Genomic DNA, 17133 nt, shown 5'->3' on the forward strand with positions numbered 1-17133 from the left:
TAGAGCCAAAACTACAAAAGTCCTGTGTGTGTGGTTTGGAAAGGGACTTGAAGTGATTGACAAATTGAATGCAAAACCTAACTATGGTCTTTGTTTTGGTCTCATTAGATAATGTATCAAATTTGCTGACTGTGACCAAATATGTAGATTTGAAATGCATAACAGAGAGACAGACACTTTACATTACAGACTTTACAGTATATATTCAAAACATGACCAAATATGTGCTTCATATCATTGTTTAAATGAAATGCACTGTAAACAGTTTCATTTTACTGTGACATATTTAAGACTTCAATTATCCTTTATTTTAGAAAATACATCCCCTCTTCTGACTTTACTAGCTTTGAGACTAGATATTCCACTTTTGATGTTCAAAATCACCAACAGTGTGGTATGAGAAACTATTGCTGTGGTAGCCCATGAGACTGAATCTGGAACTGCTGCTGATCTGACTTCTTGTAACAATATACGGGAAAGACTGCACTTTCACTCTTCCCCATATGCTTAAATACCACTATCAGGAACCTGTGCAATTATATGGCTCCCCTGTTGTGAATGCATGCTGTTTTTTTCACATAGTCAGAAAGCCAGACAAGTCAATGAGTGGGAAAAAATGATGAGGTAAAGAAGGAGAGTGAGAAAGGAAAACAGTGCAAACACAAAAAAGGAAAATTCAAGGGGAGAAAGAAGAAGAAATTTAAAAATAATAAATCAGAAGGTAAAATGATTGGGAAATATATGTTTGCCAACAGTGTTTTTATAACTAAGGACAGCAGCCTGTTTTATTCTGTTCTTTATCTTTAGGCATTTTCAAAAAGAAAATCCTACTTCTATCTTTTTTGCTAGATGGCAGCATAATTTTGATTATCCATTATTTGCAAATGAGTCCCGTTATCCTCAATAAGCCTTCAGCACAGCTTCTTTCCTATTGTCAGGTGGCAGCAAGCAAAACCTTTAGATGAGCCTGTGCCCTATATATAGTTGTTCTTTTATAGAATATGACAGCATGGTTAGAAAGGCTAATTTGATTGTAATTATTATGCAAAGTGAGAATAGTATACAGGGTGTCTTATTCACAGTATTATATTTATACCATTCCAAAAAAACACATTTTAGTTAAGTGTTACAGATTTCCATGCAGCTTGTTTCCAAGTAAAAGCATAATCTTCCTTACATATTTTTTTCAGCAGTGACTCAGACAGTAAACCTTGATAGTGTCCCTTTAGAGGTAAAACTATAGTAACGAAATGAGAGTACCCAGGACCCCTTTACACTTCTAAAAGATGTGTAGACATAGAAAATCAAGCTACATGTTTCCTACACTTTGGTATCAAAAAAGTTTGTAAGCAAACATGATGGGGAGAAGCATATATTCAGGGTACTTCCAGACACTCTTTAAAGGGCTTTTCTCCATCCAGACTTCTTTGTATCTTGCAAGCACCAAATGACATCCTCCTCTTTAATTTATCACACTATTTTACCCATCTCCTACTCTCCTACTGGGGAAAAAACAATTGAAAACAAAAACAACAAAAACACAATGTTATGTTACCAAAGTGCAGTGTTATGTTATCTCAGGTTGTGTGTCAGATGGCAAGTTGTTTGACATCTGCTATGGGTGTGCCAACCCATGCCTCCTGGAGACTGTTCTTATGCTATTTCTTTTCTTTCTTTCAGAAATCATCCCAAGCCCTTTCTTCACAAGATGGATGTTAGCTCTTTGGACCACAAATTTTCTAGTTGTGCTTCCTTAAACCTCTTTGTTTTTCCTGGAGGGACAAATTATATAATTGCAGCAAGTTGCATTAATGAGGCAGAACAACTCACCTTTTGAATTGGGGTGGGCAAAGTGAAGCCTGTGCACTGTGTGCACAGCCACTCCTAAACATGTCTATTTAAACTCTCCAGAAGCCCCTAAAGCTCTCAGGTTAATTGTTTAAAATTGAATGAATTTTTTTTGATGCTCAAAATCATAAAAAATATGTCCAGGCCACAGTAGTTTGCTTCCGCTGTCCCTCCAAAGCCCCACAACCCTCCCCCCAGCTAAGAAATTGAAAAAAGTTATTCAATATTTGACCAAAATAGCGGCCAAAAGTTATGTTGCATCACTTTGGGAATGCCAAAAAGTGGCTATGTGGCCTGCTACAGTTTGGAAAAATGGCCCTTGCCCCTTACGTTGTTGCCCACCCCTTTTAACTAGTCAATAATCCTCTATCTCCTATTTAACAGTGTTTTTGGTTAATCAACACAAAAAGTTAAGTGCAGTCTACTTCCCTCCCCCCCCTCATTTCTCCATTAGCATGTTCGACAGTCCATGCTGTTCATGGCAAGTTCCAAGTCAGGCAATCCTAGATCCACTAAAGTTACCCATCCTTGTTTTAAAGGACAAGACCAGCATATCTCAGCACATTGAGCTCTCAATACTTAATAATGAACATGTGCTTTTAAAATATAAAGCAATATTTAGAAAACCAACAGCACAGTATGTATATCTATTCAACTGAGTTGAATGGGGCTTAGTCTAAGTAACTAGTTGTAGTCACTAATGTTGTTATGTGCCTTAAAGTTATCTCCAATGTATGCTAACCTTACTGTACTGTTTTCTTGGCAAGACTATTCAGAGGAGGCTTCCCAGTTCTTTCCTTTAAGGCTGAGAGAGTGTGACTCACCCAAGTTCATCCAGTGGGTTTCCATTTCCGAACAGGGAGTCCTAGTGTCCCAGATTCCTAGTCTAGCACTTATGACTTGTGGACTTTGTGACTGAGATCATCTGCTCAAGTTATTGGTTCAGCCAATATCCCTAGTTTTTAGGTTTGAGGCACACTGTACTAAGTAGGTTACAGAGCCACACGTACACCTTGAACCTCTTGTATATACTTGAATTTAAGTGGGGCATACTTTTGAGTAGACAAATCGGAAAGCATATTTTACAACAGCATTTCTTCTTAAATTAGCATTGCACTCCTCCACTCTACACTTCGTAGGCTCAACTCTGCGAAAGTTCGTGCTACCAACTTCTTTGTTAGCCTCAAAGGTGCTACAAGAACCCTTTGCATACTGAACTGTTTTGGAGTGACTTGATGTCACTGGTGACCTTAACATGCTGTTGTAAAACACACGGGCCCATTCTAAGCAAGTTTACCCTAGAGGAAGGCTCCCTAAGTATGTATGACAGATGTAGGAAATATAGCGTCCTCAGTTTAGCATTGCTAAAGGTGACAAATGATAGGAGTTGCAGTCCAACAGCACTGTTGTACACCCCTGTCCTATATGATAGTACAGTACAGCTGGCCCTCTGTATCCATGAATTCTTTATCCACATATTAAAGCATCCATGGCTTGAAAATATGCTTTTAAATTATAAATTCCAAAAAGCATTTTATATATGAGACATCATTTTACTATGCCATTGTGTTTAATGAAACTTGAACATCCACAGAATTTGGTATCTACAGGAGGTGGTTGTCTTGGAACCAAACCCCAGCAGATAGGAAGGGCTCACTGTATATGGTTTGGCTTTTAAAAGATATGTCTGAACTGTTTCGGAGTTACGTGGGGTTGATGGTAACCTTAACATGCTGTTGTAAACTATGCAGTCCAACAGCACCTGGGGGGCTACACTTTAGGCATCCCTGTCCTATAGGAAAACAGGTCTAAAGCAGGCACTGTTGTTGTTGTGTGCCTTCAAATTGTTTCTCACTTATGGTGACCCTAATGCCTCCCTATCAAGGCGTTTTCTTGGCAAGGTTTGTTCAGAGGGGGTTTGCCATTGCCTCCCTCTGAGGTTAAGAGAGTGTGACTTGCCCAAGGTCACCCAGTGGGTTTCATGGCAAAGCCAGGATTTGAACCCTGGTCTCCAAAGTCATAGTCCTACACTCAAACCGCTAAGCCACACTGGCTCTCAAAGTAGGGACTACAAGGCTACTACTTTTTCCTTCAATGACAATATTACCCTATGTGCCTTCAAGTTGCCTGGGGACTTATGGCAACCTCATGAATTCCATAGAGCTTTCTCTTTGAAGTGTTTTTGTCAGTTCCTTCCTCTGACATATAGCCTATAGTACCAGGTATTCAGTGGTGATCTCCCTTCCAATATAAATCCCCTATTGTTTCCTGCTCTTTCCCAGTTCCTTTATTCTGCTGCACCAGCAGTTCGAAGGAACTTTGCTCTAGCTGGACTTTGTTCTTGCTATGGCTATCTATACTGACCTTTTGGCTTCCTTGACCATTTGGTTTGCGTTATGACTTCTCTTTGGATTATCCACATGGACTCTGCTGATTGTTTGACCCGGCTTGTCTGACTATTTTCGGCTTTCTTGATTATGGCCTCTTTCAAACGCTGTGTGAAGTGTGGGGTCAAGATCTCCATTTCAGGGATCTTACCTGTAACAGTATTTCTTCAAGTGGTCATCTGCAAATTCACACAAATCCCGCCCATCCTCCCCTCAGAGTCCTGCTAATTGGCTAATTTCTGCTGTCGCTTTTGTGCAGCGCACTTGGAGCTGGAAAAGTGTGGAAGTGATAAGGGCTTTATAAGGGGGGGGGGGGGGGAAGCCAGCGCCAAAAAGTTGCAAACTGAAGTTTTTGAGCTTTACTACACAGATTAACTCATTTGTGTGAATTCACAGATGACCACTCAAAGAAATATTGTTAAAGGTAAGCAATCTGTCCATACGTATAGAGCCAAATTAACCAAATCAAAAGCCAAAAACATATATACATACCTATCTATCTATCTAGAATGCTCTAGGATACACACACACACAGAGAATTCTCTCTCTCTATGTGTGTGTGTGTGTGTGTGTGTGTATGAATGAGAGCCTTTAGGGCTGAAGGGCAGGGTATAAATACCATAAATGAATAAAATTAAAAATATAGAGACTTGTATGTACAGCGTTGTGTAAATTTACAGCGCTTTATAAAGGTTAATAATAATAATAACAACAATAGAGACAGAGAATGCTCTGGGATATATATATGAGCGTGTGTTTTAACAGCCAAATTAACCAAACTAACAGCCAAAAACACACACACACTACACTCTATATATATATCAGCCAAATCAACAGCCAAACACACACACACACAGAATGTTCTAAGAGATATATATGGACTATGAGAGAATGCTCATATCCCAGAGCATTATATATATACAGTTGGCCCTTCTTATACACAGACTTTTTATACACGGATTCAAGCATACACGGTTTGAAAATGTTCCAAAAAAGTATAAATTTACCTTGATGTTCCATTTTTTATAAGGGACACCATTTTGCTCTGTCATTATACTTAATGGGACTTGAGCATACACGGATTTTGTTATACATGGGGGATCTTGGAACCAAACTCCAGCGTATAACAAGGGTCCACTGTATGTATGTGTGTGTATATATATATATATATATATATATATAGAGAGAGAGAGAGAGAGAGAGAGAGAGAGAGAGAGTAGTGTGTGTGTGTGTGTGTATATATATGAGCATTCCCTCATGGCCAAATTAATAGCATATATATATATATATATACACACACGTATACACACTATATATATATATATATGCTGTTAATTTGGCCATGGGGCATGCTCATACACACACACACAGACAGATATGTATTACCATGTGCTCCATTCTGCCCTGGTGCCCTGCCTGGGGCCGAAGGAAGGGAGGAAGGCGTGGATGAGGGTCTGGCAGCGGTGGGGCTAGCCTGAGAGGTCCAGGGAGAAGCCCCGGGGTCCTGCCTGGGGATGTCGGAGGGAGAGCCTGCTCCTAGTCCCCTGGGGAAGCCATTCTGGGGAGGCTGAGGGAGGGAGGGCGAGAGGCGTCGTCCTTCCTTCCTTCCCTCCTTCCCTCCTCTCCTCCTCCTCCTCCTCCTCCTCCCTTCATCCTCGGCTGAGAGGCTCGGAGTGGCAGCGGGGCTGGGTCCCTTTCGGAGGGGAAGGAGCTTTGCCTGCCTTCCCGGGCGCTGAGGGGAAACTTTGCCTGGCTGGCCATGGCCCTGGCTCTGAGCTGAGAGGAGAAGGGAGAAGGGGAGCCCCTCAGGTAAGCCAAAGGAGGACATCATGGCACCCAGGGATGGAGGACATTGGGGAGGGAATGGAGGACATCGAGGGGAAAGGTAAAGCCATGCTCCAAATGGAGGACATTGGCGGGGGGATGGAGGACGGGGCGAAAGAAAAGCTACAAAGTACTCATAGAAAGATGAATCCATGCTTCTTAGCCCCTACTCGGAATGGAGGACGTTAACAGGGAATGGAGGACGGGACAAAAATAGAAGGGCGCAAACTGCTCATAGAAAGATAAATCCATGCTCGAAGTGGAGGACATCGAGGGATAAATGTAGGACGAGACGACAGTAAAAGCCGCAAACTAGTCATAGAAAAGATAAATCCATGCTTCTTAGCCCTGCTCGAAATGGAGGACATGGAGGGGATGTAGGACGAGACTAAAATAAAAGCTAGAAATGGAGGACACTGAGGGGAATGTAGGACGGGACGGACATAAAAGCCACAAACTGCTCACAGAAGGTAAATCCATGCTCGGAATGGAGGACATTGAGAGGGAAATGTAGGACGGGACGACAATAAAAGGCGCAAATTAGTCCATGCTAGAAATGGAGGACTTTGGGAGAAATGTAGGATGAGATGAAAATGAAAACTAGAAATGGAGGACATTGAGGGGGGATGTAGGATGAGGTTTAGCGGCTGCCAGTCCGAACTCCACTCCGCTTAAAAGCGGAGCGTGTGTGAACAGGGAGCAAGAGGAGCAAGAAGCCCCCTATCCTCCTCTTGCCTTTTGCAGGTTTCATAGTGTTTTGACTTGGGACCCTTTTGGATTTGTAAGCCGCCTGGAGTCCCTCTGCTGGGAGGAAGGCAGGGGCAAAACCCTCTCTGAAGAAGATGGCCAAGGAAACCCCATGAAAGCTTCGCCATAAAGACTTGAAGGCATACAACAACAACAACAAAGCTTTACACCGACTGGAGCCAAGGAGTCCACCCTTTCATTTGGGAATCCGGAGTGAAACCAGATGTGTGGCTGAGGGAATGGCAGACAGGCTGTTGCTGGGACATACTAAAACAAATGACAGTCCTTGCCCATAGGGGAACATTAGGCAATACTTGCCCATAGAGAAAGAATCATTGGGGGATACCAATATTTCCAATATATGGAAATATTGGGAATTACTTGTCCATAGAGAATCATTGGGGAATACTTGGCCATAGAGAATCATTGGGAGATATTTGCCCTTAGGGAATCATTGGGAGATATTTGCCCTTAGGGAAACATTGGAGAATACTTGGCTATAGGGAAACATTGGAGAATACCTGCCCATAGAGAATTGTTGGGGAATACCTGCCCATAGGGAAACATTGGGGAATACTTGCCCATAGAGAATTGTTGGGGAATACTTGCCCATAGGAAAGCTTTAGGGAATACTTGCCCATCAAGAATCATTGGAGAATACTTGCCCATAAGGAAGCATTATGGAATACTTGCCCATAGGGAATCATTAGGGAATACTTGCCCATAGGGAAACATAGGAAACATCTCCAAAGTTTCACTATTGGCATGTAATTCCCAGTAATTCCCTATGGACAAGTATTCTGAAATGATTCTCTATAGGCAAGTATAGTTTCCCTGTGGGCAAGCACTGTCAGTTTTAGTACACCCTCTTGTTGCTTTTGCTTACTTAGCCCCCACTGAGACAAGACCAAAGCTGGCTTTCCAGATCGTTAACAGCCTATGGTTGCTTTTATTGACGAATTAGAAGAGCAAAAAACGACTCTTGAGACCAGGGTTCGAATCCCCACTCAGCCATGGGCAAGTGGCCTTGGGCAAGTCACACTCTCTCAGCCTCAGGGGAAGGCAGTGGCAACGTCCCATGAACAAAACCTGCCAGGAAAATCCCATGATAGGATCGCCATAAGTCGGAAATGACTCGAAGGCACATAACAACAACAACAAAACAGAAAAGAGAAGGGAGGAATTGAGAAACAGTGCTTGTAATTTTGTTTGTATTTATCTTGCTTGTGCTTCTGCAGTTTCTCTTAGGAGTTTTAAAGAATGTCAGTTTCTGCCTTTAGGAGAACCTCTGACTATAGGAGACAGCAAGAGAGTAGCAGGAATTAAAATAAGGGCTTTTACATTCTCTGTATATGCTATTAAATTCATTTCATACCTGAATAGTTGACTGAGGTTCCAAACACACTGCAGAAATAATTCAGTTTGAGACCACTTTAACTGCCCTGGCTCATTGCTAGGGAATCCTGGGAACTGTAGTTTATTGTAGCACCAGAGCACTCTGACAGAGAAGGCTAAATGTCTCACAGAACTACAGTTCCCAGAATTCCCTAGCACTGAGCCAAAGCCATTAAAGCAGTCTCAAACTGGATTATTTCTGTTTTGGACTGAGTGAAGAAAGGCTGTGCTGGACAAAGAGAGAGGAGAAAGCCTTATTTCTAAGTATAAAAATGCACACATTTACATCAGTACTTTAACAATGTGGGCTTAATTTTTTCCTCCTCTCACTGACCTTAATCTCTTTCTGTTGGCAGTTTGCTATAAAGATATTATACTTCCCCAGTGGGAGGTATAGCTAAAAAGGACAGACTGATATACTGGATGGAAACCATCTCTTACTATTACTAGGTGTTATCCCTGCGAAAGGCTCTCATGAATCATAGCAAAGCAATGAAATCCTTAATGTTTATTGTAAGGGTCTGTTTCAAAGTGTTTGTGCCTTCTCAAGAGTTGCCAAGTATGTAACATCTCCGTCCATACTTTTCCACAATTAAAAAAATGTTTTGGTTCAAAGACTGAAACTTTGCAGCCTTTATTTGAAAGCAATGGAAAATGTTAAGTACTGTTTATACAGTGGGCCCTTGGCATCCACTGAAGTTTGGTTCCAGGACCCACTCCCCCATGGATATCAAAATCCTTGGATAAAAAGTCTGTGGAGGTCTGACTGTATTCTAGATAGTGGTGGTGGTGAGTTGCAAAAGTAAGTACAAGGCAGCATGTTTGCATAGGTCAAATGCTGCCCATCTCTGTTTTAGAGGCTGCTGTAATCTTTTAATAAGCTATATCTGTAGTACCCGTCAACTCTTGCTTGTTGTTTAAAAAGTTAAAGCCAACCCCATCGCCATCTGGTTTGCTTGCTTTTAACCAGACTTGGAACATTTCTACAGAGAAACGATAGGCATGATAGTATCACTATATCTGTGGATCTTTGAATATGACAGTTCTCAGAACAAAACATCTGTACTGGATCGAACTTGAAACCTATGTATAGGAGTCCACCATTCTGTTCCTACATTAACACAACCAGGTGCCTGTGGTTGGTTTGACATACATCTGAGTACAGTTTTGTGTATGACTTTATAACTTATATGGATGTACACCAGGGTAGTTCTCTGTTTCTTTAGTGATTAAAAAATTCTGTCAAACGTCAAAAACAAAACCACCTAAAGCTAAAGGATGTGGTCGTACCACACAAACTGCTATTTTAGTTCAGGTAAATCTCGGAGAGGAAACAGCAGAACTTTTGTGTCTAGCACTTTCATACTAAAGTGGTGTTTGCAGGCACTTAAAAAAGAGAATGTCATGCACTCAGTCTGCATTAGATGTGATGTTGCAAACATACTTGTTTGACTTGATATAAGAAGCTTTTGCTGTAAAAACCTGTGTTTAGTCTTTTCTGTCTAGGAGAAACGGTGACCTGTTTTCTCACAACACAACACTAGGTATATATCTAGAGAGTGAGAATGATATCTGAAAGAACCTTTTGGACAAGCATCCAGAGATTTGGGTTATGATCTTATTAGCAGGCAGATAACAGACAGCTCAACCTCTTGTTTCCCCTCTGTAATTCAAGGATAGAAGATATTATAAACAGGTGGCTGTACACTTTTGAGATGGGTGAAAGTAGAAAACTGAAACATAATCTTGACAAGATGGCAGTCCTGTGGGTTGGTAATTCCTCTGTCTTGGGTGAAGTTGGATTTAGATGCAGGTGACATCAGTAGCCAGGAGTGCCTTTTACTAGTTGCATCTGGTTAATCTGGTGTGACACTATATGAGGAAAGCAGTCTCTCCTTATTATGATGGTGTTTGCTTCTGTTTATATCCTGGCAGGGTTTCTATAAGATGCTCTACATGGACCAGTTTTTAAAGATGGTTCAGAAACTTCAGTTGTTACAGAACATTGTACCAAGAACACTGATGGAGCTAAGTATTCAAAACCTATTAAACATAATATCTAATTATACCTGTGGGGAAAGGATGTGTGTAAAGTCCTGTTCATCAACAAGTAGCCTAAATCCTTAGTAGTGAAAAAAGCATGTTAGAGAATCTGTACCTGTTATACCCACTAGGTCTATGTTTCTGGGCCCAATTTAAAGTGGTGGTTTTGGACTTTAAAGCTTTAAATGGTTTGCAACCAGGTTATTTGAAGGATCAACTACATTTCTCTGAGACTGTACAGGCTGTCCATCACCTACTGATGGCTGTCCATCATCTACTGAGGCTCATATCTCTGGATTGTGGACAAGTAATAAGTTAAACAGCAACCTCAGACATGTTCTTTTTGATGATGGATCCATACCCATTGAACACCTAAAAAGTATGATCCCCATCTGTAGAATATATTAATTAAAACATTCAAAAACATTTTTATTTCTGTGCACTTTTTACTGCCTTCTTTTCCTCAACATGTGGTATTGATTTACAGATTACTACATATCATGGGTTTTTTGGTCTCTTGTGAATTTGTGTATTTATTGGAAGAGCATTTATAAACAAATAGAAAGTAGATTAGGCTGAGTCAAAGACGAGGTAGTAAATTCCTTTTACTTAAAATGTTGTATTTGTGTTTGCTTTTATGCCCCTCAAAATCTTTACCTTGAATGCTGGGGAGGGGAATAACATTTACTTTAAGGGAGATGGACTTATCCTCTGACTGCATTGCTTGGTTCCGCTGCTTCTAGCCACTGGCTTTAGTATTGAATTGCATAATTGTGGCTCTCGTGATCAAAAATCTTGCTTTCTTGAATGGAGGTCTAAATGTTTTGTCTCTTGTATGACTGACAGAAGCTGCTCACTCTGTGTGCATTGCTGGCAGACTATTAATGGACTGATGTTCTATGGATGTTGAGAGATTGACGGCTTCTAACACTAGCATTTACAAGGCACAGTGCAGGGTTTTTTTCTTTTTCTCTGGATTTTCCACTGTAATGAGAAACAAGAAACAACAGAAAAATAAAAGAGGGTTATGAAAATGAAACATTTTCATTTGGAGCCTTTGTAAAATTAATGAATAAGCCAGGGTGGCACCATGATGAAAGCTTCATGTGGAACCATCCTTAGGAAGGCTGCTTCAAGCAGAGATTTGAGTTTTACATTCCATACAAGTCAGTATGGGTTGATGTAACTTGTTTGTAACAGTGCATTCAGATGGTGAGTGTGGATAGAAATGGAGCTGAAACATGGTCACTTAATTCAAAGTTTGCAGCTATGTAACAGTCTTTGAAACCTTCCCCCCAAAACAGCCCTGTGGGAATCAGGCATGACCAATAGCCATGAGAGTGTTGGGAACCAAAAATGGAGGTTGTGGATATGGGTCCCATAAAAGCACATCTGGCTGAAGCCTCAAGCAGGACTACAGTTGGAAGATGAGCATACAGCGCAACATTTTTGCCTACAGCATTCATGGGAGTGGGAAAAATAGTCGGAGAAGAGGCATGAACTGCATCTGGTCAGGCATGAATAAAAATGGCCATCACTTTTATTGTTAAGGCTTACAGCCTTTGACTCAGCAGAGGTCACAGATATGGTCACCAAGAAGCCTGATTGCTGACCTATACTCTCTTCGAACTGTCCCAAGGGTGATGGGATTTGGGGGCTCAGTCACAGGGGTCTTCCTTATAACCTGAGAGTGTGATGGGCATGATGACAGCCTCTAAACTGGGCCATTCACTTGAGACCTATTCTGAATTCCCCTGTAGGGACTCTTCCTCCTTTTGGTGGAACAGGTAATCCACTATCCTACATACCTCCTGAAATGGATCTGGCTCAGTGGCCACAGCATCCAAATAATGAAGTTGTGGCAATTAAACAAGATGTACAATAGATGTAACAACCATACATGTTGCTAGGAAGGAGGAGGAGACCTTGCAACCACAGCATGTCCAAAGGAGGATGGCCAAAATGGTGAAGGGTCTGGAAACCATGCTTTATGAGGAAATACTTAGGGAGCTGGGTATGTTTAGCCTGGGAAAGAGATGGTTAAGAGGTGATATGATAGCCCTGTTTAAGTATTTGAAGGTGTCACATTGAGGATGGAACAAGCTTGTTTTCTGCTGCTCCAGAGACTAAAACACAGAAAAATGAATGCAAGCTACAGGAAAAGGGATTCCACTTTAACATTAGGAACTTCCTGACAGTAAGAGCTGTTTGACAGTGGAATAGACTGCCTTGGAGAGTGATGGAGTCTCCTTCTTTGGACGTCTTTAAGCAGAGGCTGGATGGCCATCTGTCGGGGATGCTTTGATGGAGGGTTCCTGCATGGCAGGGGATTGGACTGGATGTCCCTTGTGGTCTCTTCCAACTCTATGATTCTATGATTCCATTCAGTTAAGGTCTGTAGGTAAATTTGCTTTCCACTGGTGTTAATCTGTAGCTAACTTCATGATATAGCAATGACAAAACACATTACAGAGGATGGGTAAGGGACATTTATATCACATGGTCAGCTTTTATATAAGCCTTAGAGGGAGATCAGAGAGGAAACTTCCAGGTCCACCCCCTAAATCCCATCTCTGAGGAGTCAGTTGGCTTAGGGATGTGCTTTTGACAGCCATGCTCAGGGTCAGCCAGTTTTGTAGTTCAGCTGAGACAATCCAGCTGCCTTTGCCTACTTCTCTGCATCCCTGGAGAAACAGAGAGCTTCCTGTAAGTAAACCCTCTGACTTGTTGCAATTTTTTCTTTATATAGTTTGCAAGTTTCTTTGTATTGTTATCTGTGATGTCACTGTTATGCCCCAACCCAAATGTTTGTTCTGAGATAATGTATACATGTTTCTGTTTCCCAGATAAAACAGTTCATGTGTAAATGGAGCACCAGTACTATTTGGTATTGAAATGTGGTGACTTGTTTGTTACATGTGTGAGTAGCAGTGTTGCATGTGTGAGTAGCAAATAAATGTCTGAAAAATGGAAAAATCATTGTGTTTCTTCCTACAGCTGTGTGCTGCATCCCTTTCAGAACTGGGGGTGTCCTGGCTTTTGATTCTCTTAGTGCTCTTTGAAAAATGCAAGCTGAATAAGGCCTCCCTTGGAGTGATACTCTTAGACTGACCAGAGGGTTTCTGTTAAGTGAGGTATAGCTACATTGATTCCTTCCTAGGAATCAGCATGGCAACTGAACAACACTTTCTAATTCCATCTGCAGCAATAAATAGAACTGGATCTTTCTGCAAGACAGTCAGGCAGAAGAGAGAACTGGATGACAGATTTAAATAAAATAAAATAAAAAGGGAGGATAACTAATAAAGGGGGATTTTCAGTTCAGATTTAACCATGCTGTAACTAAATTATTTAGTTAAACGATTAAATGACAATTTTATTTAATTTGAATAGCAATTTATATCATTTGTCTTTAAGATTTCATTGCTTTTGTTATATAAATTAACAGAGGCAGCAACAGTTCATACGTATTTTAGGTTGTTTAACTATGTTGAAGTCAGTGCAGTGCATTAAGCAGTACTACTGAAATCTGGATTGCAGTCAGAATTAGAATAGTTTCCAATAAATATTTATTATATAGTTGCGCTGGAGGGATGGAATGCTCTATGTTTCTATTTCTGCAACCTCTTTTTATATGTCATAGTTGAAGTAAGGTTGAAATTCCTAATCCTTGTAAAATATATGAGCAGGATCTGGGACAGCCTTGTTATATTTGCCTTTTTACTACTCAGTAGTTTCCAGTATATTAGTGTCAGCTTTTAGTATTGGTGTATAAGCTCTAAGATGTATTGCTACTATACAATCCCATTGGTCACAGATGTGACTACATTTGCTCGCATCTTGAAGAGTTTTAACTTATGTCACTACCATTATTTTGAGATTTCTAACTTAACCACATATTTGAAATATCAGGAAAGGGTTGATTTGCTTGTTACTGTTTCAGTGGTATTGTTTTCTTCTCAATGTCTTAATATGGGAGGGAGATCGGTATACTTCTAAGCATGTGTGCATTTGTGGCCCTGTAAATCACCAAATAATCACTTGCAAAAGTTGAGGAAGAAAATGCTTTACAGCAGCTTTTCAATTCCCAGTGTGACAAGTAGGGAACAGAAGTGTTCTGCTCTGTCACCAAAATGTTCCAGATCGCTTTAAAAATGCCAGTAAATCTGCTGCATACCTTACTGAGACAGTATTAAGATATTCCTGTTGGTGTAATACACACTGATATATCTTGTTGCAAATGTTTCTGGAACTTCATTTGTGAAAGACCACAGTGCTACTGTTTCTACTCAGGTTGTGGCATTTCCTCTATAACTGAAACCTTGCTGGATATGGAATTTGGTTGACCTGAAACTCAAACTCATCAGAGCTGTATTTCCAGCTAGCATTTCTTAGGTCTTATCTTGGTTACCTGCTTAATTAGTTAAACAGTAGGTCATATATGGCTGGCTGTAATATTTAAGTTCTCCACAGGTTGAATGCTGTGTTCTGTTCTTCTTTCATTCCAGACATAGAAGGGAAGCCCCCAAACTGTCCATAGCACCACTATTAAGGCAGAGAGTTGATTTGGAGCATCCTGAATTTTTGTGATATGTAGGGTAAAGAGTTTAATCTACATCAAAGTTTGTAAATAATGAGATAAACTTTAGAGAAGGATCTATAAGTTCTTTCTTGTTTATTATTACCAATGCTACCACAAACCTCTTCCTCAAAACCTATTCACCATGTTGTTTCACCTACCCTCTTTTGCACATATGCAGCTGTATGCTGTGTACTTGAGTGATGAGCATAACTTTTGAGGATGGAACCAGTGGGCTAACAAATCTGCTTTTATGAGCAGGGATTTCTATACTGTAAAATCATCACCTCATGGATAGCCATGTGTCACTTTTTCATCTGAGCTGATGTGGCTCCTGCAAGTGGCCTAGCATGAGCAGTTGAGTGTGCAAGAGAATCATGGGAGGGATAGAGATGTTGCATAAAGAAGGAGGAAGTACTTTGGAGACATGGGAGAGTCACATAAGAGCAGATGTTCAACACCCAGTCAGCTGTGCTAAGCATCTGTCATGTGAATGTCCTTCCTGTTCGATTGCTAAAGACACAACCTCTGTGTCTTTAGCTTTGTTTGTTTCTTATTGTTGTTGATTTCCAACAATTTATACCACACTTCATCAACAAATTTATATAAGAGAAACTAATATCTAAAGGATGTTGTTTCTTTGGTTGTTTTTATTGTGTGCCTTGAAGTCATTTCTGACTTAGGACAAACATAAGGGAAACCTTTCATGGGGCTTTCTTGGCAAGATTTGCTCAGAGATGGTTTGCCATTGCCTTCCCCGAGGTTGAGAGTGTGTGACTCACCCAAGGTCACCCGGTGGGTTTCATGACCAAACAGGGAATTGAACTGGTCTCCAGAGTCACAATCCAACACTGGCTCATATAAAGCTGACTCATATAAAGAATACACACCACTATAAATGTTTATGTTCCAGTGGTTAATAAGTAAACTCCATTTCTTACAACTCTTTTAGATGTACATTCTACTTTAACACATTTCTAGTACAGGTTGAGTCCCCTGTAATGCTTGGGACCAGATGTGATTTGGATTTCCATTTTGAATTTCCATTTTGAATTTTTGGAATATTTGCATATACATAATGAGATATCTTGGAGAAGGGAACCAGTTCTAAACATAGAATTCATTTATGTATGTCTTATACACATAGTGTGAAGGTAATTTTACATATATTATTTTAAATACTTTTGTGCATGAAATAAAGTTTTTGTACACTGAACCATCATAAAGCAAAAGTGTCACTAGCTCAGCCACCCATGTGGACAATGTTGGATTTTGAAGTATTTGGGATTTCAGAATTCTGGATAAGGGAGACTTAACCTGTATCCACCACGTTCAGTCAAATATGTCTTGGTTCATGACTGCTTGTATAAATTTAAGACAGAAGGGGATGAGAATGGGAACGTCTGATTCTTTTACATTTCTGCTCCACATGACCAGATCACCAAATTCTGATATAAAATACACTCTTATTTGCTGTCCCTGACTGTGTGTGTAAATCTCTCTTTGCAGATGTATTTTATAAACCAGTGGACATTTAAACATTGGTGCTTCATCTATTTTATCATATTTACTATTTAAGTACCCTGGGCAGGGTGTGAAAAAATAGGCAGACTGTTAGCATATGTGCATGAACAATAAGCGACCAGGTGAGTTATTTGAGAAGGCTAACATTTTATGGGTGGGTGTGTGGTGGTGGTGGGGAGAATGTGTATTTTTCACTATTAGCAAAGGAATAATTCCTGTCTTAGACTCGGAGCATTAGAATTGGAAGAGACCACAAGGGCCATCCAGTTCAACCCCCTGCCATGCAGGAACTTCCAACATCATCTGCACATTGTCTTAGGACAGACACTGTTGCTGCCCCTTGTTATCACTGACAAGAGAAAGAGTTTTGAGTCGATTCTGTTAGTTGTACAGAATTATCCCTGGTCCTCCACTGGGGATTGCCCACCTGGATAGCATTTATTGTTCCACAGGTTTGCCCCTACTTAATTTCAGCCCTTAGATCTTCCTAAAAGTGTTTTCCCCTATGGCAACCCCCCCCCCCACACACACACACCTTCCAGTGTATCATTCCTTATGAATAATAAATGGAGGCTTTCAGAGTTGGTTGATCCCTGAAATGAGTGATCTCATTTTTAAATTTCAGAATGGGGTGGAGTGGGGAAAACAATGTTCTATTCTTATTGTGACCCTTCATCACTCAGGAAACATTGCAAAGTATTCTACTGCAGGCCTAGATGTTGCTTTTCATTTCAATTTTGGTTTACTGTCTGTTTCATTATATTAATTCTGTTAACAGTTACACAA

General features: G+C 40.6%; 1 protein-coding gene across 6 annotated transcripts in view; it reads left to right on the forward strand.

Annotated features, from left to right (window-relative positions):
- The first annotated feature begins 5907 nt into the window (after positions 1-5907).
- Positions 5908-17133, forward strand: part of RFTN1 (raftlin, lipid raft linker 1) — a 147055-nt gene continuing 135829 nt past the window's right edge. For 5 of the 6 annotated variants that reach the window (XR_016281931.1, XM_089532988.1, XM_089532989.1 and 2 more), the window contains exons 1-2: positions 5908-6044; positions 10137-16469. Coding sequence is in view for 3 of the 6 variants with exons in the window: in XM_089532988.1 (XP_089389114.1) it covers positions 16445-16469 (25 nt within the window). In the remaining 3 variants the exon portion in view is untranslated. The remainder of the gene's footprint in view (positions 6045-10136; positions 16470-17133) is intronic. The other variant, XM_089532985.1, reaches the window with a different exon arrangement.

Source organism: Sceloporus occidentalis, unplaced genomic scaffold (assembly GCF_023333645.1).
Source record: "Sceloporus occidentalis isolate IW3139 unplaced genomic scaffold, rSceOcc1.0.p SCAF_7, whole genome shotgun sequence".
Taxonomy (NCBI): domain Eukaryota; kingdom Metazoa; phylum Chordata; class Lepidosauria; order Squamata; family Phrynosomatidae; genus Sceloporus; species Sceloporus occidentalis.